At 40.9% G+C, this 22996-nt stretch overlaps 2 protein-coding genes, 1 long non-coding RNA gene and 2 pseudogenes across 4 annotated transcripts in view; 3 read left to right on the top strand and 2 right to left on the bottom strand.

The window, feature by feature from the left end:
• LOC148719644 (uncharacterized) overlaps positions 1 to 4210 on the top strand; it is a 12321-nt gene extending 8111 nt beyond the window's left edge. The window contains exon 3 of the long non-coding RNA XR_015993267.1: positions 2464 to 4210. This is a non-coding gene — a long non-coding RNA (uncharacterized LOC148719644). The remainder of the gene's footprint in view (positions 1 to 2463) is intronic.
• Positions 1 to 22996, top strand: part of LOC148719641 (uncharacterized) — a 146975-nt gene that overhangs the window by 71381 nt on the left and 52598 nt on the right. The window lies entirely within an intron of this gene.
• LOC148719645 (galectin-3-binding protein A-like) lies at positions 7886 to 8927 on the bottom strand. Its single transcript, XM_088738810.1, has 2 exons — positions 8804 to 8927; positions 7886 to 8292 (listed from the first exon to the last, which is right to left on the bottom strand). Exons 1-2 carry the CDS (start codon positions 8907 to 8909, stop codon positions 7985 to 7987), a joined length of 414 nt encoding a protein of 137 aa, XP_088594936.1. The 5' UTR covers positions 8910 to 8927; the 3' UTR covers positions 7886 to 7984.
• On the top strand, positions 11034 to 12244 carry LOC148719646 (uncharacterized; annotated as a pseudogene).
• LOC111343959 (uncharacterized) lies at positions 16822 to 22927 on the bottom strand (annotated as a pseudogene). Its single transcript, XR_015993312.1, has 6 exons — positions 22844 to 22927; positions 20789 to 20813; positions 19923 to 20310; positions 18670 to 19891; positions 17735 to 17870; positions 16822 to 17151 (listed from the first exon to the last, which is right to left on the bottom strand). The product of XR_015993312.1 is annotated as an uncharacterized LOC111343959 (transcript).

Genomic DNA, 22996 nt, shown 5'->3' on the forward strand with positions numbered 1-22996 from the left:
AGAGTTTTTGATCGATGAGATGCTTGTGCTTCATCCCTTCAACTTTTCAAGAAAATCGATGCTGAAATCATGAACACAGCTTCCTCACTATGATCAGTGCCAGACTCAGCGACCGAAGGAATTCGAAGAATGCTGACCGTTTCATGTTTACCAACCGTGAGCTTGGCAGCCTCCCCCCCCCCCCCCCATGGTGCAGAAACCCGAGGCCTGTCCTGCACAGGAGTTTTGACACGTTCAATGTTTGAAAAGAGGTTACCTTAGTCTAAAGCTCGAAAGACTGAAAGAATGGTAGTAGTACACTGTATTCTTCCGTTTCTTTTTAACTACCGATGAGTACTTCTATTTCAACTGAATACGAATAACGGTCAACATCGGTTATCAAACTGTTCTCACATGAATACCGTTCAATCGACCGATGACATCTTAGCTCGAATTTTTTTACCGTCGTTTCTTTCAATTTTGCTCGTTTCTCCGAACCGAAATTGACAGTCATTCTCGCTAAAATATCGTCTCAACCGATACTGACATCATACAATACATCTAAAGAAAAAGATATTTCCAATTGTCAAAAATCCGCTCAAGACGTTATGAACATCAACGAAAGTCCTCAGCAGCCTGGAAATACCACTGACCGACTTTGCAAGTTATGAGAACATCGTCCCTTTGTTCCAGATCTCATCATCCCCCCCTGCTGGACTGATCCCTAGGTTGTCTTGGATATGACCTCTTCGACAGCCAGTGTAGAGGAGTTTCAATAAGTGAAGGGGCTGGAAACTAAATCAAATGGAGCTCCGCTTTAAAGGGATGGCTAAGTCTATATAGTTCATTCAAGTTTTTACTATTATTGACCCCTACCTCGATTAGAAGTCAAGGTTTCGAAGAATTTTTCAGAGGAGTGCGGGGACGCTTAATACCGCGGCCAAAGTGTGAAACGATCTTGAGGAACAAACATAAAACTTCAAAAATGTTTCACTCTTTCGCTGAACGGTGAGATATTGCGTCGAAATATAACTTAAGAATATGTTTCATTTTTGAGTGCAGTACTCGAAAAAAGTCCATGTAGTACTAGTAAAACTCCACCGAAGTGGCGGTATTAGGAGTGGATATTTACTAAGTCGTGAAGAGTCGAGGTAATCGTGCACCGCTAGCCAGCTGTGGCACTAAGGTGAATAGCAGCCGTCAGTGCAGGTGTCTTACCTGGACGAGTTAAAGTTATAAGCTCGTGATCGTTTATCCGAACGCGTTTTCTGATTTGGAGTCAGAGTGGACAGTGGGGGTAGGGGGCGGGTGAAGGGTAATATTCACTTCCCTGCCTCAGCCCCTCTCCTTATCCTTGACAATCACTCACCCCCTTGATATAAATTCCTTTCTCTCTCCAGCCCTCCGCTGCTGTTAAAATAGAAGATGGCGGCCATTTTTCCCTAAAAATTACCGAGCGCTTGCTCGCCCAAATTGCGCCTGCCCTGCAGGTTTATGTCAATAGTTTTGTTAGTATATACTAGAACAGTGAGATAACATGGCACAAAAAAATGATTTCTACTCATTCATTCCCACCGTTCCCCCCACCCCCCCCCCCGTTAGCTCAATTGGTTAGAGCGCCGGATTGTGTTGTGCGGAAGGCCCAGCCGGACCACTACTCATGGTCTTAAAGTAACTGAGAAGAATTTGCTACCTTTCTATAATATCAAGAAACGAACAGAGATTCTAGTGTTCTCAGATAAGGACGAATAAACCGTAAGCCCCGCCTCTTGCAGGATTAGAGGTAGGAGACCTTAATTTCCCACGCACGAGATTACTGTGTGGTGGATGTCCTCCCCTGGGGTGGGATGGGTGGAGAAGATGGTAGGTCCACATCAGCAAATTGCTGCCATTAACTCAACCTGCTCAAATAAATAAAGATGAATGAATGAGAAACGTTTGCAATATTTTCGGGCGTGAGATACGCAAAGGTGAATAGCAAAGTGACTTCAGAGTTCGAATAGCCAGTCGGAGTGCGCCTTTGACATTATCCACTGTTTTAGCTTACATACTAAGTGACATAATACATAGCTTTACAAAACGCGCGTTCTGAGGTTACCCGTGGTTCTGATTGTTATCTAAGAAATGGTTAGCGTGCGGCGTGCAACCATCGAGTTATGGATGCATTTGTCGACACGTGGGAGGTTTGCTAACCACTCAAGAGGCCCTTCCACTTCTTACGCTTATTCAGTGCTTAGCAACCTCCCGCGTGCAGCCATAACTCGATGGGTGCACACTGCACGCTTACAATTTCTTCATTAATAGCGTAGCTCTAAAAGACCGAAAAAAAGCTACTCAATAACCTCATCCATTTTGCTGGGAAGTTCTTCCGGCTATCTTTTCGTTTTACAGATTTATGGCCCGAAGCATTATACATGACCCCAAATGTTGCAGCTAAACCTTCTTTCTGTTTCCAGTGCAATAACATTCTGTATGCTTTTTCAGTGTATTCCTCATTTTCCATGTGAATCGCCGTAAGCGTTGCTTCTTTGATGCCAAGACGACGTCCAAGTGGTTTCCAGCCCTCAGTGATCTCTTGCGATAGCCAATCTAGATCTTCATTTCTGGTCACTGATGCACACTTTGGGCCCGGTAATACCTGCATAATGGTCTAGCTGAGTTAAGAACAAATGCATGTTTTGATATAACTAGTGAATGTGGCGAAAGGTTTAAAAACGATCTAATGATGCATTATCTTGTATTGTGATCGTCTGTGTGAGACCCGCTCTGGACAACTTAGAGTGGTAAGTCTTAACAGTTTGTTTTCTGATCAACAAAGAGTAAAATCTGTCAAATAATTATCAGAAGGGGGGCTGCCATTGGAAAAAAATTTCTACCGAAGGATACACTGAGAATAAATTTTAAAATGCATAGTATTCTGACAGTTTTGGTTACTCCAATATTTTTAAGATATAACAAATGATATAACCATATTCTAGAGAATGAAATTTTTTTATGTCTTTTGTAAATCGTTTTGCGCTTTGGTCATTTCCTGTATCAAATTCCTAACAAGGAAAGATATACCTAAAGAGAAGCTGTCTTTGCCATAATGGCGGCGGGCGAGTGAAGACTAAAACTAGTGCATGGGGACGAGGCCACCCGGGCATGGATTTGTGCACTTGTGAACGCTTGTCCAAAATTTTCTGGCGCAATTCATCGATCCAAAAAGCTTTATTTCTTAAAGGATCGACTACTAGTATAGCAAAGGCTCAAGATATGTACAATGCCATGCCACTGCTGTGTTCCTTTATGTACTACTAGGTGATATCGCGACGAAAATGTTTCAAATATATCTTACTTCAAGTTTCCCAAAGAAAACTCGCGAGAAAGCAATGGCTTCATGCTATCCGTCGTGAGGAAGGAAAAAACTTCAAAGTCTTCGACTCGACCATGGTCTGCTCGCACCATTTTAAAAAGGAAGACTCGAAGAAAACTATTGCGGGCAAAATATTCCTTCAAAACAATGCTGTACCTTCGGTATTTCAGTGGCGTACTTCGCCGCGCAAAAGGACGCCTCCACCTCAAAGACTCATTAGTCAAGCAACTACTCATCAATCATCCAGGGCTTTATTCACGGTGTGCTCAGAAAGCATCGTAAATGATAAATCAATGAACAGCTAGAGAGTCAGACTATAACTGTAGAATCTAATGAAAACAACGTCGAAAATGAGGCAAAGAGAAAAGATGCCGAAACTCAGACCGATTTGGTCGAGTGGAAGGAGGCATGCATTGAGACCGATCAGAGTATTGTCGCGCTTGTGAAACAGTATGAAATGAGAATAGAAGAGCTCTAAAGGGAAATAAAAAACATTTCAAAGAAGAGTGAATGTTTAAAAAGTAGACTTTTTTCTATTGAAAGATTTAGCGCCGACAATTCTGCTGTGTCCTTCTATACTTCGTTTCCTAACAACACTGTTTTAATGAAAATCTACAATTATCTAGACCCCCAGAACGTGTTATATGATTGGTTCATTCCGCTCTAGCAAACAGAGGCATCTTCTGAGGTGAGTAGCCCCACATCATGAGACTCTGGGAACTTGACGGGAACATGTCGTTTAGCGGTGGAGTGTGAACTTGAGTTGGTTGTCGAGCGTAGTTGTTTTCGTTTAGAATAAAGATTGTTGGGATCAGGATCAATGATGATTTTATCCTTTCCGCTCTTGATGTATTCAAGGACCCTAAAGTATAAGAAATTAGGTCAATTTAAGTGTAAGGAATCACAATTGACAATTTTCTCAAGCAATCAAAACATCTCGAGATATGCATCTTGTGCTCGAAACTAACCATTTCACAAGCTCTGCTTTTGTCTTTAAACCTCTCGCTGTGTCACCTCTGCACTTCAACCAGATTCTCAAGTACTCAGTCTTCAATTGTGAGGGATTTCTTCCTCCCAAGGAAGCTCCAGGAATGTCATTTTCGGTGAAAGAGCTCGAGGAATTGTGAGAGTTTGTATTCGCGTCAGACGCCATATGTGTTACCCGGGTGGCCTCGCTTTCGTGAAATTATTCATAACCAGTCTCAGACCTCCATCGGATTTTCCACCATTATGGCCAAGATGTCGAAACAACTCAAGATGATGCAACTTACCACTCTTTCGAGGTCCACTCTCTTCAGATGACAAATTCCAGTTCTATGCATATTTTCAAGTAATACTGCAGCGTCTTAACAAAACAAAGAAAGAAACTTACCATTTCAACTTTGTTGATATATCCAAATTATTTCGTTACCCCCACCGACGCAGCCCCAAACAGTTTCTTTCGAAACTGAGGTGAACTCTCTTCAGATGACAAATTCCAGTTCTATGCATATTTTCAAGAAATACTGCAGCGTTTTAACAAAACAAAGAAAGAAATTTACCATTTCAACTTTGTTGATATATCCAAATTATTTCGTTACCCCCACCGACGCAGCCCCAAACAGTTTCTTTCGAAACTATCAGCCTTTAAAGAAAGAAAAACTAGAGGAATCTTTCTGTCTGCTTCCGTCGTAACACAAATAAAGCCCAAATGGCGCCTCTCAAATCAAGCAAACAAACCGGCAACCAGCAGGTAATGAAAGCTGGTCAAAGTAACTAAGCGCCATCAGGGTAACTTATAATTTATTCAGCCTTCATTGGTAGCCACTTTTCGGCTAAAGTTTGGAGTATCACTTCATCAAGGTGTCTGCCAAGAAAACAATTTGCGATTTCAAACATGGAACTACGACAGAAATGGTCCACAGTCACATTTAATTGTTTTTATGATAACACATACAGCAACTATATTACCGAACTGAAATAAGTGAACAACATACAACTCTGCGTTAACCTTTCAAAGTTAAAACTACAAGAAGAAGCTTAGTTTTAATCTTATCCAATAACTTTCTTCAGAGGCCTTCATTAGTTGGCAAAACTATCTGTCATTCGCTTTTATTGATGCAATTAGCCTTGTTGGCCCAGTAACATGAGTAAAAAAGGTAGTTTCCACTCAACGTAAGATTTGAAAGGCTAATCGTCGTGCACAAAAAAAGACTGATAACCATGCTCACCATTATGAGATCTATTCCAACACTTCTTCGCTGCCTATTACAATCTGTCTAGCTAAAGGTAGTATCTCGCTGTTGCCCACAATGAGTCTTCTTGGGAAGTTACGAATCACTATATACGCTAAATAATTGCATTTCCTGTACTGGACCGACATCACAATACAGATAACATGTAAAAGCTTAAGCTACGTTTATAAGCTAAGTTTTCTTTCAGTCTCTTCCCTTTAAGTGTAGATCCTACATATTAGGCTTGCGTTTCACACAAAAAAAGGACCAGAAATACTGTTAATCTTTCAGTAGGTAGAGGTTATGATTGCGCACTGGATTTTTAGAAACACGTATTCAAATGAAACTCGTTACCATCTAGTATCAAAGCAATTGATTCATTCATTACTTTGAGAACCCGCCTAACTACTAATGACTTATAGTCCTCCTGTGTACTTTTACCTATCTACAAAAGATTGTAAACTCTCGCTATTTAACTATCATACTTTGACATGATTTTAGTGTATGTTATGTGGAGTTGGGGGCTACATTACAATTGGGGCCCAACTTCTGTTTTTGTTTTGTTTTGTTTTTTTTCATCCCGTCATACCACATTCTTTATACCGATTGATTTTAATCTAGTTATATTTTTACGTGATGGATTCATAAGTTAAAATAAGCTAAGTGCTCTCTTAATTCGCCTTTTTGACGGTAATATCTGATACTACATACTACTACGACAATACTACAACCGCTAACCGACAAATCCAGACATAAACTACAATCCACTGAAGACTTCATTAACGCTACCAAGACTGTTCAGATACCTGACGACTACAAACTAGTGTCATTTGATGTGAAATCACTGTTCACAAGTATTCCACTTCAATTAGCATTACAATGCACTGAGACTGCAATCCGAAAATCTACCGAACCACTACCGCTACCGACAGACGACATCATGGACTTGCTAAACATTTGCCTAACGTCTACTTACTTTCAGTACAACGGTAAACACTACACAGTTACACGGCACTGCCATGGGGTCTCCAGTTTCTGTTGTTATAGCAGAAATTGTGATGCAGAACATCGAGGAACGCGCCCTTTCGACTTGCCGACAAACGATACCGCTTTGGTTACGTTACGTTGACGACACATTCACCGCCGTTCGACACGACGAAATTGACGCATTCCACAACCACCTTAACGAACAAAACACTGACATACAGTTTACCAGAGAAGTCGAAGAAAATGGCAAACTTCCTTTTCTAGACTGCCTGGTAAGCCACAACGACAACTCATTACGAACGACAGTTTACAGGAAACCGACACACACCGACAGATTACTAGACGAGTCATCCTACAACCCTACATCACACAAAGCCACAACTATCAGAACTCTAACACGACGCGCACAACTAGTATGTGACTCGACAGACAGCTTATCCGACGAGAACAAATACCTTCACCGTGTTTTTACGAAGAACAACTACAACAACGACTTCATCCGACGAAACACTCACCGACCCACTACCACTACCGAAACAAACGACACCGCAACCCCTACGACTACAGCAACCATACCGTACATAAAAGGTATGTCTGAAAACATCTCGCGCATCTTACTACCCTTCAATATCCGCGTCGCCCACAAACCCATCACCACACTACGTCAGTTACTAACCAACGTTAAAGACAAAGACGAACCGAGGAACAGACAGGGAACGATTTATAAGATCAATTGTTCCGACTGCCAAGCCTCCTACATCGGTGAGACTGGCAGAAACCTCACAACAAGACTGACTGAACACAGACGGGCGACGAGGAAAGGTGATGTCAGCACTCACATTGCTGAACACCATCGACTTACCAACCACAACATTGACTGGGACTCTGCGCAATGCCTAACCTACAGCACTGACTATTTTCAACGACTGACTCTGGAAAGCTGGTTTACTAACTTAGAACAGACTCCCCTAAACAGATGTCAACAACTACCCGCCCCATACAAACGACTCATTCACGACATAAACATCACAAACGACCGAAAAAGAACAACCTAGCTTTACCGACAGACCGAAACAGACCAATCACGAACGACTTACGTCACTTGAGTCTTACAGCCAATAACATCACGGCAAAACCAACCGATCATTTCACACGAACTGGAATAAGAACATTCTACTGACAACAATCACTCACTTGACTCTGATGATGACTTCCGCACAGGTTGTCGAAACGTCAGTCACTGCCACCGACAACAGTCCTTCTCAGGACTACACTCACCCGGACGATCAGACTACACCTTCACATGTTACCCCCGGGTTCAAACCATTTACTGCACTACATTTTGGTGTGATCGTGTTCCGCCCAGAAACTTAAAGCCACTATAATGTCAATGTGAGCATTTTGCAGTAAGGTCGTGCAGTGCAATATCACGAGAATATTTGCGACCAATCTATGCGTTACAAACCACACTTGCATCCTCATGATGGCCACAGTTATGGCTTCCCCAGCCACCGAACGGACAATGAGACATTGTCTCTCCTCCTTGGCAGTTGATATCACCCATCCAGATTGGACCAGACCCCTGACCGTTTTTAACGCTATTAGGAACCCGTGATGCATTAGAAAAGCCAAGCTGTAGACAAACCACATTGGCGTCCTTGACATCCCAACCATCATCGCACACTGTGCCCCACGTCCCGTGGTGATAAACTTCTACGCGTCCGTAGTTTGCTCCACCGCCGATTAAAAGGATAGTTACTGCGTAAGTAACGTAATGAAAGTGATGCGTGAATAAAAGATACGACTAACTGGTTTTAGAGACTAAGCTGCCTCAACGACGATCGTATCATCTTTTTAGGCTGAATGATCATATCCTTTCCGAAAATGGCCCAGAAAATACTGGGGAACTGATCCAGTGATTTTTCTCAAGAGACATTCCCCATGTTTTTGAAAAATTACGTCCAATTTAGGGTTGTTACCACAAAAAGATTTGAAGTTAACGTTTTAATTTGCTTGTACAAAAACACCTTTGTAATTGTGTTCTTCTATTACCGGTCTTTTTCTTTTTTCTCTTTACCAGGTGATCTGTGACGTCATTGCGGGGGCCTGGGGAAAGAAATTTTAATGCCCTATCGCATGAGCAAACGCGCGCGCCAATTCAATCTGTTTTCGAAGCATGGCGGTCGGTTGGACGCCGTGCGGGAAAGTTTGCGACAAAGAAATGTTCTGAAAGACAGCTATTGCTCTGAAAGGTGAAAATTTTACTCACTTGGATGGCTTCCGTGAGTCCAATTCTGGGATAGTATTCTCGACTCAGCGCTCAATTCTTTCCCGCAGAAGACTGTTTTAAAATTAATTTCCATCAGGGAGTACATTTTGACGACGTACTCAGTTTTATTGTGCGATGGTAATGTGCTTAAGAGATGTACACAAGCGAACTACCCGGCTCTGACGAGAGTCGGATCTTTCAAGACCGAATACCTTTCCTTGGGATTTCCATGGACGTTCGAGCTTGGTTGGTAAGTTGCCTGAAGGCCTCCATCGGCTGCTCGCTTCAAGGATGGAATTTTTTGTAGCAGCTCTTTCAACTGGCTCAATTTAGGCTCATTTTGACGCATCAGTCCCACTGTAATCCGGTATGGTGGTTTTTCACTTGCCAGGATACATTCCTCCGTCCATTTGCCAGTCGATTTCTGGTTGACTTCTGCTTCAATGATACAACTCTGCCTTCGAACCTTCCTCTCCAACTCTGGTAATGACATGATATCTAGACTCAAGGAATCTTCAGTCATGAAGATGAACAGAATTGAAATGAACAGACTTGCAGAGTTGTGTAGCACACAACTACTTTTTTAAACTGTAAAAATTCCAGATATTATTGTGGTATACAGTATCAGTTGGGTTTTATACTATACCCAATTTATGTAAAATGTAGTTTATAATTTTACAGGATTTTTAGTGAAAGGGTGCAAACTTGTGATAGGCATACATGTTATTTCCTAATTTTAAAAGGACTTTGATAATTTTTGAACATGTCGCTTTACTTATTTTGTTTTTGTTACTCTTATTGTGTAGTTCCAGTAACTAGCCATTATCCCCCCCCCCCTCCACAGAAGGCAAATGAAAATTCCTGGGGTCTCATTCTCAAAGACCAAAAACTATAATTAAAATATTTGAAGATTTTTCAGAATTTCTGGAGGGTGGGGGTGCTTATAAAAAGTGCCTTCCATGGGGGAGATATCAATATTTTATGGAGCTACACATTTTGTAGAAATATCCATAATCACCCTACAGACCCCTACCTCTATTGTTGCAAGGAAAGTAAAGCTAAAGACAACTTCCTGGTGGCTAAGTGTGTTAAACCTTAAAAACTTTCTGTGGATGAGATATAGATATTTTCTGGCACAATACAATCACTGTTGATGTGAACTAGTTTGAAAAAGGCACATTTTACCTGCTGCAATTTTTGCAATTCGCAAACATAGTGTTTCAGGAGACCGAGACCCAAGGTGAGCAGTACCAGGGTAGTACTCCAAAAAGACTGTACCATTCAAATTTTTATGCCCAGCGTTCCCAAGATTTTGTTTTGCAAACTCTCTGCGCTTTTCTTTAGTGGGGGCTTTTCCACATAGTTCATTCTCAAATTTCTTTTTTGGCAACTCTCTGCATCTAAAACTCTCCAAACTGGTTCTGCACAGATGATCTTCATGTCACCCAGTTGGCTCTGGTGCTCTGGAGCTTCTGGGATTAGATAAGTAGATTTGGCAGATGAACTGCCAGTAGATAACCTCCTTTCCTTACCATCCCCACAAGTGTGTCGTAGACTAATAATTTTTATTTCTTGCCCAGTCAGTGGATGTTTAATTGTTTTTAGCTTTTGAAGCTGTTTATAAACAGCATGACCACATTTTTTTTGTTGTCTCCTAGTCATCATTCCCCAACGGCAACAGTCAAAACTCTGCTAAGTAAATTGTAAGGCTCAACTAGTTTCACTCTTACACTGGTTTCTGCCGTAAAATGATGAGACCATTTAACCCACGGAAAACCATCTGTGTAATTCATTAGAATCAGACAATTGTTGGGTGTATTTATTACACTCTGAGTTCCAGGTTGGGCAAGAAACAATGAAATGTACTTTTCAATGTCAACATGGCCTACAACCACTTCTCCAAATTCATTAAATTCTAGACCAATTTGTTTCAGTAATTCTTGGTGGGTGTCATTCAGATTACCAAAAATCTCATCTTTACTAAAAATTGAATTGATGCCAATGGCCACTTCCATTTTTTCCCCACTTCTTTCTTAGTGCATCTTGTGTTTCCTTTGCACAATCGCAAGGGACCCGACAATTCCACAAGAAAATTCCAAAAATGCCGAGTGCTGTTTTTTAAAAACACAAGGCATAACAACATCCTTGATAAAAGAACCACTGTCAATTTCAAGGAGCCAGTTGCAAGAATTAGGTTTGTTCTTTTGAATTATTTCAGTGAACACTTGCCTCTGGTTATAGAAACCAGTGCTTGTTGAGGGCTCTGGAGAAAACAGTGCCTAAAGTTCTGGGTAGCGCAGGAAAAGTTCATCTCTGAACTTGCATAATTTGCTGTGAAAATTTCACAGCAAAATCCATCAGTTCCGGATCCTCCGCTAGACGGCCGGACCAACACTTAAGGTCTTAAAATAATTGAGAATAATATGCTACCTTTCGTTTCTATACATCAAGAAATGGTTAGATATTCTAGTCTTCTCGGATAGGGACGGATAAATGGAGTTCCCGTCTCCTGCAGGGTTAGGGGTAGGAGACGTTGATTTGGGGGAAGTCCAAAGGTCTGAAAATGACCAAGAAAGTTTTCGGGCCTGGATTCAAGAGTGGTAGGAAAGTGGGAACAACCTGGTACTGTTTTACAAGTTTCAGGGAGAGCAAGCCCTAGAAGATCTCGATCTACTTCAGGAAGACTTCTTCATAGTCATCCAGAGCCCCTTCCAAAAGGTAATGGCCCAAAAGTTCGCTTCCAAAGGTGTTTGTACCGACTCAACACATGGAACTACAGGATATGACTCTCTGCTAACCACAGTAACGGTTACTGATGAATGTGGAGAGGGGCTGCCTGTGGCTTGGTGCCTTTCAAACCATGAGGATTCTACTCATATGTGTCTTTTCTTCAAATTATTGAGAGAAAACTGTGGTGAGTTATCACCTCATTGGATAATGAGTGATACCGCAACCCAGTTTTATAATGCCTGGGTGGCTATCATGGGGGGAAAAACAATCAGGCTGATCTGCATTTGGCATGTAGACAGAGCTTGGAAACAGGAACTACGGGCTAAAGTTAAAGACAGTGAAATGGCTGAGGACATTTACAAAATGCTTAGAACTGTTATGCAAGCAATGACTGTACCTGCATTTAAAACCCTCTTGTGCAAACTTGAGGAGTGCCTCCCTTCCATTAGTGCTGGGTTTAGCACCTACTTTGAAAGACAGTGGCTTAGGAAGAAAGGAATGTGGGCCTATTGCTACCGTGCTGGTTTAGGGATTAACACCAACATGATTGTGGAAGCATTTCACAGAGTTTTTAAATATAACTATTTGAAAGGAAAGTGGAACAAGAGGGTAGACAACTGCTTGCTGCACCTTCTAAAATTTGTAAGGGACAAATACTTTGAAAAACTCATAAAACTGACAAAGGGAAAATGCTGTTATGACGTATGCTAGCACGTGACTCGCCTCGTGCGTTGTGTTGTTGTAGTACATCCGCCATTAAACTAGTTGAGTTAATATTGCAATTGACTCTATTCTCGTCTCTCCAAACACTACAAATTTTGGCGACGAGTTACGGGATTAAGTAACATGCCCGGGGGAGATAATACCACCGAGGTCGAAGTCGAAGGAGCGAGTGCAGCTTCATTCAGTGCCCCAGTTGCTGGTTATTTCGGACGAATGGAGAATTTTGACCCGAAAGTGGAAGAGTGGTCGACATACGTAGAGCGTTTGGAGATGTTCTTTGTGGTGAACAATGTTCCCAACGAGAAAAAGGCAGCCAGTTTACTTACCTCGATTGGTGGGAAGATGTATGCTGTGTTAAAGAGTTTAACTACGCCGACTAAACCCACAGAGTTATCGTTCACGGAAATTGTAGAAGTTATGGGCCGACATTTGACGCCGAAACCAATTATCATCGCCGAAAGGTACAAATTTCACAAGTACAATCAAGTGGAAGGTCAGTCAATTCGTGAATTTTTAGCTAAGTTGCAAAAATTAGCAGAAACTTGTGAGTTTGGGGTATATCGCGATGAAGCATTGAGGGATAGACTGGTGTGTGGCATTACCTCACAAACGATTCGAAGAAAATTATTAGGAGTAGCAGATTTAACACTAAAGAAAGCAGTAGATATCGCCGTTGGCATGGAGTTGACAGACAAGGAAATATTCGAGATTTCTAGTGAGCCTAAACCCGTTCGGAAGGTGGAGGTACATGACCCATGTTTTCGTTGTGGTAGGCGAAATCATTTACCTGAAAAGTGTTTTCATAAGATTCCGAGTGTCACATATGCAAACGAAAAGGGCACATCATTCCACAATGTCTGCAGAAGAAGTCTGCGAAATCCCCAACCCAAGGTAAACCCAAGCCACAAACATTTAAACAGGGAAAGAAGAAGAAAAAAGATTCAAGAATTAAGTTGTTAGACACTAGAAGTGGTTCTGGTAGTGAGGCTTCTGACTCCTCACATCCTGAAAACTCCGGTGACGCATACAACCGTGAATGGCCTATGTTTTCTGTGAGAAATTCCTCAAGAAAGAAATCGGATGAAATATTGATATCGCTTAATATCAATAATGTTCCCTGTAAATTAGAATTGGACACAGGAGCTGCAGTGACTGTGATCCCTGAAGAAATATGGCAAAACGATTTGGGCTCGGTTCCTCTGCAAAAGTCTAACGTGACTTTAAGGAGCTATTCTGGGCATTCGATACCGGTGTATGGGGAAACTGCTGTTCATGTTAAGTATGGATCTCAAGAACTTGACCTACCCATTATAGTTACTAAAGGGAAAGGTGTTGCTCTCATGGGAAGAGATTAGTTGTCCAAGATTAAGTTGAACTGGCACCGCATTAATGCTGTTCGACAAGCTAACCAAGCAAGACCCAAGTTAGAAGATGTAGTTCAACAGTACCCCAAATTGTTTGATGGTAAACTAGGTACCATTACTGGATTCACAGCTCAGCTCAAAGTGAAAGAGAATGCTACACCTCAGTATTTCAAGTCTCGTCCGATGCCTTACGCACTCAGGGAGAAGGTGGAAAAGGAGCTGAAGCGCCTAGTGAAAGAAGGAGTATTAAAAAAGGTTGAAAGTTCGGATTGGGCCACACCAATTGTTCCCGTTCTTAAACCAGATGGAACAGTGAGAATTTGTGGCGATTTCAAACTCACCATTAACCCTTACTTAGATGTCCCAGAGTACCCTATGCCGACACCAGACGAATTATTCACAAAGTTGAATGGAGGTGAATTATTTACTAAGCTAGACCTCAGTCATGCCTACCAGCAAGTAGTCCTGGATGAGAAGTCCCAACCCTATGTCACCATTAATACCCACTTAGGTTTATACCGGTACACTAGACTACCATTTGGAGTGGCAGCTGCACCTGCAATATTCCAACAGATGATTGACAAAATGCTAGATGGCCTGGCCCAAACTGGCGGAATATTGGATGATTTGATCGTCACTGGTCAAAACGATGAGCAGCATATCGAGAACTTGCACCATACTCTCAAGAAATTTGAAGAATGTGGAGCTAAGTTTAAGGTTTCTAAGTGTGCGATTATGCAACCTAAAGTGGAATATTTTGCATTCGTGTTGGATCGGGAAGGTATACATCCTTCCCCAGCCAAAGTTCAAGCAGTCCTAGAAGTTTGTGAAACTGAGAACCGAACAGAATTGCAATCATTTTTAGGTTTGGTAAACTACTATCGCAAATTCATCCCAAACATGTCAACATTGGTCAGTCCTTTGAACCAGTTACTATCGAAGGACACACCCTGGTGTTGGAATAGGGAGTGTCAAGTATCATTTCAAGCTCTTAAAGATACTCTGGCTTCTTCAAAAGTGTTAGTTCATTACAATCCCAAGCTTGCAGTTCAGTTAGCCGTAGACGCTTCACCAGTAGGCCTGGGAGCAGTAATTTCACACATCACTGCTAATGGAACTGAGCGTCCGATTGCTTACGCCTCGCGATCTCTAACCAAATCTGAACGAAATTATTCAGTAATTGAAAAAGAAGCTCTAGCCATCATTTTTGGTATTCGCAAATTCCAGCAATTTCTGTATGGCCGCAGATTTACCCTTCTGACAGACCATCAGCCCCTAACGTTATTGTTTGGTTCCAAGAAGGCGATTCCAGCCGTAGCTGCATCACGCATTCAAAGATGGGCAATCCAGCTTTCAGCTTACCAGTATGATATCAAGTACCGCAGATCAAAGCAGAATGAGAATGCAGACGCCTTATCAAGACTTCCGTGTAAAGGAACAGACGTTGACTTACACGTTGACGAAGAATCTGCAGACGTCAACAAGATCCAAGTTGCTAGAGTTCCAATCAATTCTAAACGGCTTCGGGAAGATCCAGCCCGAGACCCAGTGTTATCGAGAGTCATTCACTTCACCCTTTATGGATGGCCGGACAAGTCCGAGGTTTCTGACAATTTGAAAAGCTATTTTGCTAAACGAAATGAGTTTACAGTGGAGGACGGATGTCTTTTGAGAGGAACAAGAGTCGTGATTCCAGCGAAACACCAGGAGACTGTGTTAGCAGAGTTACACCTGAGTCACCCTGGAATTGTACGAATGAAAGCATTAGCGAGACTTCATGTTTGGTGGCCGGCGTTAGACTCAGATATCGAACAGTTAGTTGAAGACTGTGAGACCTGTCAGATAACGCACAGTAAAGCGCCACTAACCTCCGATAATCCCTGGATGTGGCCGCACCGACCTTGGCAACGAGTTCATGTCGATTATTGTGGTCCATTTCTTGGTGGTTTCTTTTTGGTTGTCGTAGACGCGAAGTCTAAATGGCTAGAAGTGATACCCATGTCAAGCACAACCGCTCAAGCAACGGTGGACGCATTACGCTCACTCTTTGCTATTCATGGTTTACCCGAAGAGATTGTCTCAGATAATGGCCCTCAATTTATTGCACAAGAGTTTAAAGATTTCCTAAGATACAACCATGTGAAACAAATCCTCAGCGCGCCATACCATCCAGCATCTAATGGCGAAGCGGAGAGAGCAGTAAGAACCTTTAAACAAGCGATGAAAGCAGCTAAAAGTGAGCCAGGTACCATATCACAGAAGATTTGTTCATTCTTATTGAGCTATCGCACTACACCGCACACGGCAACAAGATGTACGCCCGCTGAATTGCTGATGAACCGAAGACTACGGACACGTCTAGATCTTTTACGACCAGATCTTCGAAAGAAAGTATCTAAACCCTCCAAGTTACAACTTACTGCGCCCAAGAGACAGCTTAGTGTAGGAGATCCAGTCTTGGTACAAGACTACAGGAAGAGTCAAGATCCTTGGGTCAAGGGAGTGGTAGTTGCCAAGTTAGGACCTGTGACTTATCGTGTACAGGTAAAGGAGTTATTTTGGAAACGACATATCGATCAGTTGAAAGACCTCTCAGGAACGAAGATTCAACCCCATAAGCAGGAACAATCAGAGGATTGGGAAGTGAATGTGCCTCAGTCTTTAGCAGCATATTCGCCAACTGAAACGCCCGTCACCACAGTAGGACACGTTCCTTCACATAGTGAACCAACACCCAACCAGAGTCAAACTCGTGCCACGGAGGCGAAACCAGCCCCAGAACAACCAAGGGATCTTGTAAATCAAGAAGAAGCCGTTTCATACAAGAAGTCTGATCGACGTGACCAGACTGTTTTTCCAGAGAGACGCTACCCAGTTCGTGACCGAAGACCGCCTAAGCGCCTTATTGAACAAGTTCCTTAGTGAGCTTGAGACTGTCTAAAGGAACTCGGACGTTTTATTATTTTAGTGTTCGTTGACACTTTTCCTAAGGAAGGGAGGAATGTTATGACGTATGCTAGCACGTGACTCGCCTCGTGCGTTGTGTTGTTGTAGTACATCCGCCATTAAACTAGTTGAGTTAATATTGCAATTGACTCTATTCTCGTCTCTCCAAACACTACAAATGCAACTACAAAATGAGAGTGATACAAGACAGGCATAACAAGAGCAAAGGATTGAGAGAAGAGATGATAACCAAAGTTGACAACTGCAAGTGGTCTGTACAATCTGATGACAATCAAAGTGTCTACATAGTGACTATAGGGAAATGGAAATAAAGTGGACCCAAATGCTCTGAGAATGGTAAATACAGACCCAACGCAAGTTTGTATAAACATAAGATGTACTTTTAACTTTGAACTTATGTTGTTGTTGCAATCCAGTGTAGATCATAACCACAATGAAATGCTTCACTGGTTTGGTATTGAGGAAGCTAAAATAAAGCAATATACCACCACTCGTAAAAAGTTCTTTAAGGAAGACATGGTGCTTGATGAGGACCATCCACCAGGAGAGGCATTAACTTCTGACCTGAATGAAATCAAACAATTCTTCACTCCTGATGCATGGAACATGATCAATAAGTCAAGTAAGTGTTCCTAAAGTGTTCCTAAAATGTTTGGCCATTTTTTTTGCTTTGACCTATCAACCATCTGTGATCTGCAGTCCCATGATATAATTGAGGAATCAATTATTTAAAATAACATTATTTTGTAACTTATTTTCATTGCACTTTCTAAAGCTACAGTGGAAATTCTGCACAGTGCCTGGAGATGTGAGACCTGTAAAGTTTCCTCATACACCAATCTGATAATGTGCGAGGGCTGCTGTGGCTGGCATCACTGGTGAGACGAGATTCCAATCCTCTGTAGGAAAAAAGATGGTGACTGTTACACTTACCCATAATTCTTAGTGTGCAAAAACCGTAACAACATTCATAAAAATGTAAAGAAAAGTTGGCTTTCTCTGTACCTTATATGCTGTGTTAGGTCCACAAGGTATTGTGGTAAAGTGAACAGCCACCATCTCTTTTCCTATGGTGGGTTGAGATTAGTCATTAGTCACATTATACAAATACGTATTTTCCACAACACATGCAGATTTTTTTTTTTACCTTCACAGGACTTGTAATGAGATAGCTACCACTCCTGAAGAATGGTACTCTGCAGTTTGCTCCAGGAAAGGGAATGGAAGAGTATAAGAAAACTACCATTTTTGTCATCCACATTCTAATACACTCTATCTCAAACCTTCAATCAAACTTATTATCAGTATTCATACAACATAAGAAGATGTTTGCGACAAGTATAAGCCAATAGGATGAATTTAATGACCCTCATGATGTGTTTCACTGGAAATAACATTAATGTGACATGTCATTTAGTCAACAAGATCCCCAATCACTACCTATTATATACATGTAAGAGAATTGCCAATCCAGTGTTACATGTATAAAGTTTGTCCTTCCCATCAGAGATAATACACATGGTGCCATAATATATGCATACGTTAGGTTAATGTTGTGTGGAGGTCAAAATTTAAATGTATTCTTTAAACCCACGAGAATTCATTTGCATTTAATAGTCACCTCAAATCAAAAACATTTTCTGTGAGGCAATTTAATATAGCAGGTTATTAATAGGCAGGTTTTAATGTACTGAAATTACAAAGTAAAATAACAAATTATCATAGTTCACAATAAACGTTTTCTGTTCATCTATTCCTTTAAATTTTAAAGGGGCTTATAGTTATTAATAAAGTTATCTTTGGTATTTTCTAGTGAACTTTGAACTATGGGTTTGAATGAGGCAGATTGAGAAGGCTTCTAATTGACAAACTTGAAAATCCTAGACTCGACGTTTCAAGATGTGCCATCTGTGACAGAACTCCTTAAAAGTTTGAAACTTAATTATATATTGATATTTTTATATCATTACAAGTGATTAATTTCAATTTACTCTAAGGCTAGATCCTACAATATCACATGCACAGCTGCATTAATATAGTGTCCCTGAAAAAACAACTAGTTCCAGATAATCATACACTCACCGTGAAATATTTTTAATGTTGGCATGTTATTGAGTTATTTAAGTCCTACTTTGGAGCCTGCATGGCATGACAAAGTTACAGGTAATAAATCAGTGTAGCATTTGCGCTGTGCCAATACCCTTTCTTCTGTGTGTACCTTTTGCGCACCACTCCCCTCCAGAATCCAGTTTATAGGTTCAAACTTTCCTTAGAGAACAATTTTGATTAAATTTAAAACCCACAACACCTATAATCTCCACTAACCCTGTAAGATGGTACAACATGAAGCATTTAGGAAATTCGATTAAACATTTTCATCCTGATACCACAATTTCGATAACTTTGAAGTCTTGTAATAAATTACAATGAGAGAATATCATCCACATGTTAAATTAATAACACAATTAAATTAAAGACATTCCAGTCTTAGTCTTACCTGCTTTTGATATTTAGAGTGAATGTGCAAGGTTTCTAAACAGCGGTATCTCATTAATTAAATCATGTAATCGACACCGAAGTTAAGTATTCTTTCCGGCGCAATTCCTGAATTTGATAGTTGAAAGCGCTAATGGCAGGAAAAGGACCGGGTCGAAGGCGCGTTCAGAACGGGAGCTGTGGGCAAAATAACTTCACTAGCGAAGATCAAAGGCTTTGGACTGAAGGAAGAAAGATTATCGCGTTCGGCGTTTCCATTTTTCACCGCTGGAAGTCGACCAATCGGGCCGGTGCAATTCCTGTATTTAAGACTTGCGTTACAGAAAGGAATTGCACCAAGAGCGAAACGTTTGCAAATAGAACATATTACACAGTCAGCGAGTCAATTAAGGAACGAAAACTGCTCGATACTGAAGCGAAAACCAATATTATTGCTGTTTCAGTGGTGAATTTTCGACCATGAATAAGGAACGGTAGGTAGCAAATCTACGCCATAAATTTACCCCTTTACCGAAGTAGATTTGACCCGAGAATTTCTCTTCCAGCGATAATATAAAAGTCTGTGTTTATTTGATTTGAAAAAAGGAAAGATTTTTAACTCTCGACCACAAATGCCTACGTGATCTACAAGTCTCTTGAGCTCAACAGCGTGAGTAACGCTACTTTTAACTTCCAATCACAGGTCGGTGCAATTCCTGGGTTTAACTGCAAGTCATGGTGGCCATCTTGAAATTTCAACCAATTACTTCTCATACTTTCATACGTTTCACCTGGTTTTCCTTGGGTTCGGATGCTAATCACAGGGCCTGGGTTCGAATGCCAATCACAGGGCCCCTGGCCTCTTGCGAGATACAATAAAATTGAATCTGTAGCGGTCAGCGGCTCCGACTTTCGCGAGCCGGTATGCATACACACCACACCGACATTATGATGGATGTACGTAGAAATAATAGCCAGATGGATTTTTAGAACTTGTTAGGATCTCAAATCTGACGATATTTTCATTGTTTTCTTTAAGGCAATGAATAATGAATGTTGTGTGTGTTTCAGGTATGGCTATGTCTTTTCGTCCAACGGCATCCTTTGCACCACAACAGCGCGTGCAGAGGTATGAGGTATCACTTTTGTGAGTGGGGTGCGCCTACACGTACTTGTCATTGAAGATCTTGATCCGCACGTATTGTCGATCTCTGCTGTTAGGCTTTGGGCAGATCTGTTCTGAAAATGCTGTAATTCAGAAATAGGAAATTTACTCCATAAGTATATTACTCATTTCATGTAACTTGAGCCGCTGTTAATATTTTTTCAACAAAAGGTTGTTACATAAACGCGACACTTTGACAAGTAATACTTAAACTACTGCAGGTCAAGTCAGTCACATCCGTCGTTTTCAACAGATTTAAAGCAAAGAGGTTTTATTGCCCTTCCCGTTCTCTCCCGAAATCGATAGTTTTGTTACGAGAAATTTTTAACATTATTTCTTTTTGTTGGAAATCATTTAGGGTCTCTCTTAAAATTAAGTTCTGATTCAAATAAACGGCCACCTTTATTCTGCTCCGCAAATGAAATAGATTAACATCAATCATTATGTACCAATGGAACCTGATATCAGATAGTCACAAATAGTCACAAATCGAATTTATGGAAAAAGGCATCCACTCAAGTTTTACCTGTTTCATCATGGTTTGACACTTGTTCTCTATACCTAAGTAATCTACACGCATAAACCTCTGAAAATACAAAATTATCATGCTAAAAGTATTACTTATTTTTCATCTAAACTCAACTTGTTGGCCTTGTTTTATGACCTTTTTTATGGCACTGTTGACACTCTTCATGTGGAAATCGAAGTGAATCTTGTAAAAACGTTTAGTGGAAAGGGATCCTTCACTTTAACAATTACAAATTTATCCCTTAACAAATATTTAACCGTTAAACTCCCTGAAATGATTAACAAGCAACCTCTCTTTATAATATTTCTACATTAGCCGGCACATATGCTATAAGAATACTCACACTTATCAGGTAGAATTTAAAAATACTATAGTTGCAGTCAGGCATAATAAAATTTTTTTGTTGTCACTGACTAAAAAACTTTGTGTGAGGACGTTTCGGTTAAAATACTATAACCTTCTTCAGCAATAAAATGGCTACGAAAGCAAATGAGTGCATGCTTTAAAAAGCGCCGCTTTTTTTCTGCGGCGCTTTTTTTCTGTGGCGCTTTTTAAAGCATGCACTCATTTGCTTTCGTAGCCATTTTATTGCTGAAGAAGGTTATAGTATTTAAATCGAAACGTCCTCACTCAAAGTTTTTTAGTCACAGACAACGAAAAATTTTTATCTATTATCAGGTAGAAGTTGGTATCTTGATCAAACACCAAATTCTTGTGGCTAATTCGCTGGGAAATGCGTAACAGCTAGAGGGGAGAATTCACAACCAGATCTTGAGAGTTAAAGAGTTGAGGTTCATTACCTGAGTAGCTTGAAGTGCGCGAAGACTACCAGCATCAAGAGAGACAAAGGGTTCATCGTCAGCGCTAGGCCTTCGGCATCGATTCACTTTTGGACAATTCCTTATGTTGAGAAGACAGCGACAAGCTGCAGCAATCTGCTAAAATAGATCTAGTGGTCTACAATGTTTCTTATATTGCAGCAGAATCTTGTCAAATCAGAATCAGTAAACCAGAACTTTCTGCTAACTCGAGGCTATTTACAGTTTTTGGTCATTTGCTACAAAATATCTCGAGCTTGACACTCAGATATATTGGTGTTCTACTATCGACGACAATCGATTCAAGTTGAGAAGTTAATTACTAAAAGCGCAGATTCCTGGTAGACGAGGGGGACCTTGTGAAAGAAAACGGAAAAGAACCTTTACCTCGGTATACTTCACACCACTCAGTTTAATGGTGATTTAACTCTCCGCTGACCCCAAACATTTTTTAAAGGCTAGGAAAGAAACAATTACAGTGACTGAGAAGGAAAATGACTGGCAGGTGAAAGCGTAAGGAGGTTCGGATATCGTAGTTTAAGCGGGGCTTAATAACCATACTATTGGCTTTGATAATGCCAAAGTGACAAATACAGGAAACTTGCCAATTCGGAAGACTCTGGAATCCTGACGCGCAACTAATCTTGATAAAGAGGACAATAGCGCCAGGCCGTTGCCAAACCAATATGCGACTTCTTTATGGAAGTACATTGATACTTATTTCCCGTTTTTGCAGTATTTTCACACTAGCGTGTTGGATTTATTTTCTGCTCGGCATTCTTGGCTTGAAAGGCCTTAGACTGAAAATCGAAGGTGAACATCTTAAAGGAAAAATATTTTGTCACCTGAGCACGCCTATCCAAACAAGACAGGATTTTGTTCAACGTTAAAAAATCACTTTTCTTAACGCTACCATTAAGCTAAGTTTTGGTAATAATCTGGTCAAAAAAGCTACTGGTACTTGTATATCCGGTAAGATTTAACGAGAACATGGTTAATGGCCTTAGCTGAATACCATAAGCGCTACGTAACGGATGCGTTACCAGTATCTTGCGATCGTTCAGATGGCAAACAAGGCGGTGATAGTACCTGTAGAGTAACACTTCCTTCTTTTTTGGTTCGCGCTCAAACTGTCGCCGGTTTTTTTATTATTCATGTTTTATTCTGTTCCTGGTTCGCTTTGAACACAATCTTTTTGCAACGGTTTTTCGAAACGAAGAGAAAATCGTAATTGCAGTTTTTCTCATAATCGATTCTTTATATACCTACCTTGGTTTCTCGGTCATAAGGCGCACGGTTTTTCAAGAAAATCCTGTCTTCGGGTAGAAAGTAAAGGCTTAAATTATGGTGCATCTTATAGCCAAGTATTTTTGCGCAACTAAATCTAAAGATCACAATTTTAGCAGAACTTAAAAAGACAAG

This window comes from Stylophora pistillata, chromosome 11 (assembly GCF_964205215.1).
Source record: "Stylophora pistillata chromosome 11, jaStyPist1.2, whole genome shotgun sequence".
NCBI lineage: Eukaryota > Metazoa > Cnidaria > Anthozoa > Scleractinia > Pocilloporidae > Stylophora > Stylophora pistillata.

Coding starts and splice junctions, on each gene's coding strand:
- LOC148719645 (XM_088738810.1), bottom strand. CDS start 8,909: ATGTACTCCCTGATGGAAATTAATTTTAAAACAGTCTTCTGCGGGAAA. Junction 8,293..8,803: donor GACTCACGGAAGCCATCCAA/GTGAGTAAAATT, acceptor TTACTTACGCAG/TAACTATCCTTTTAATCGGC.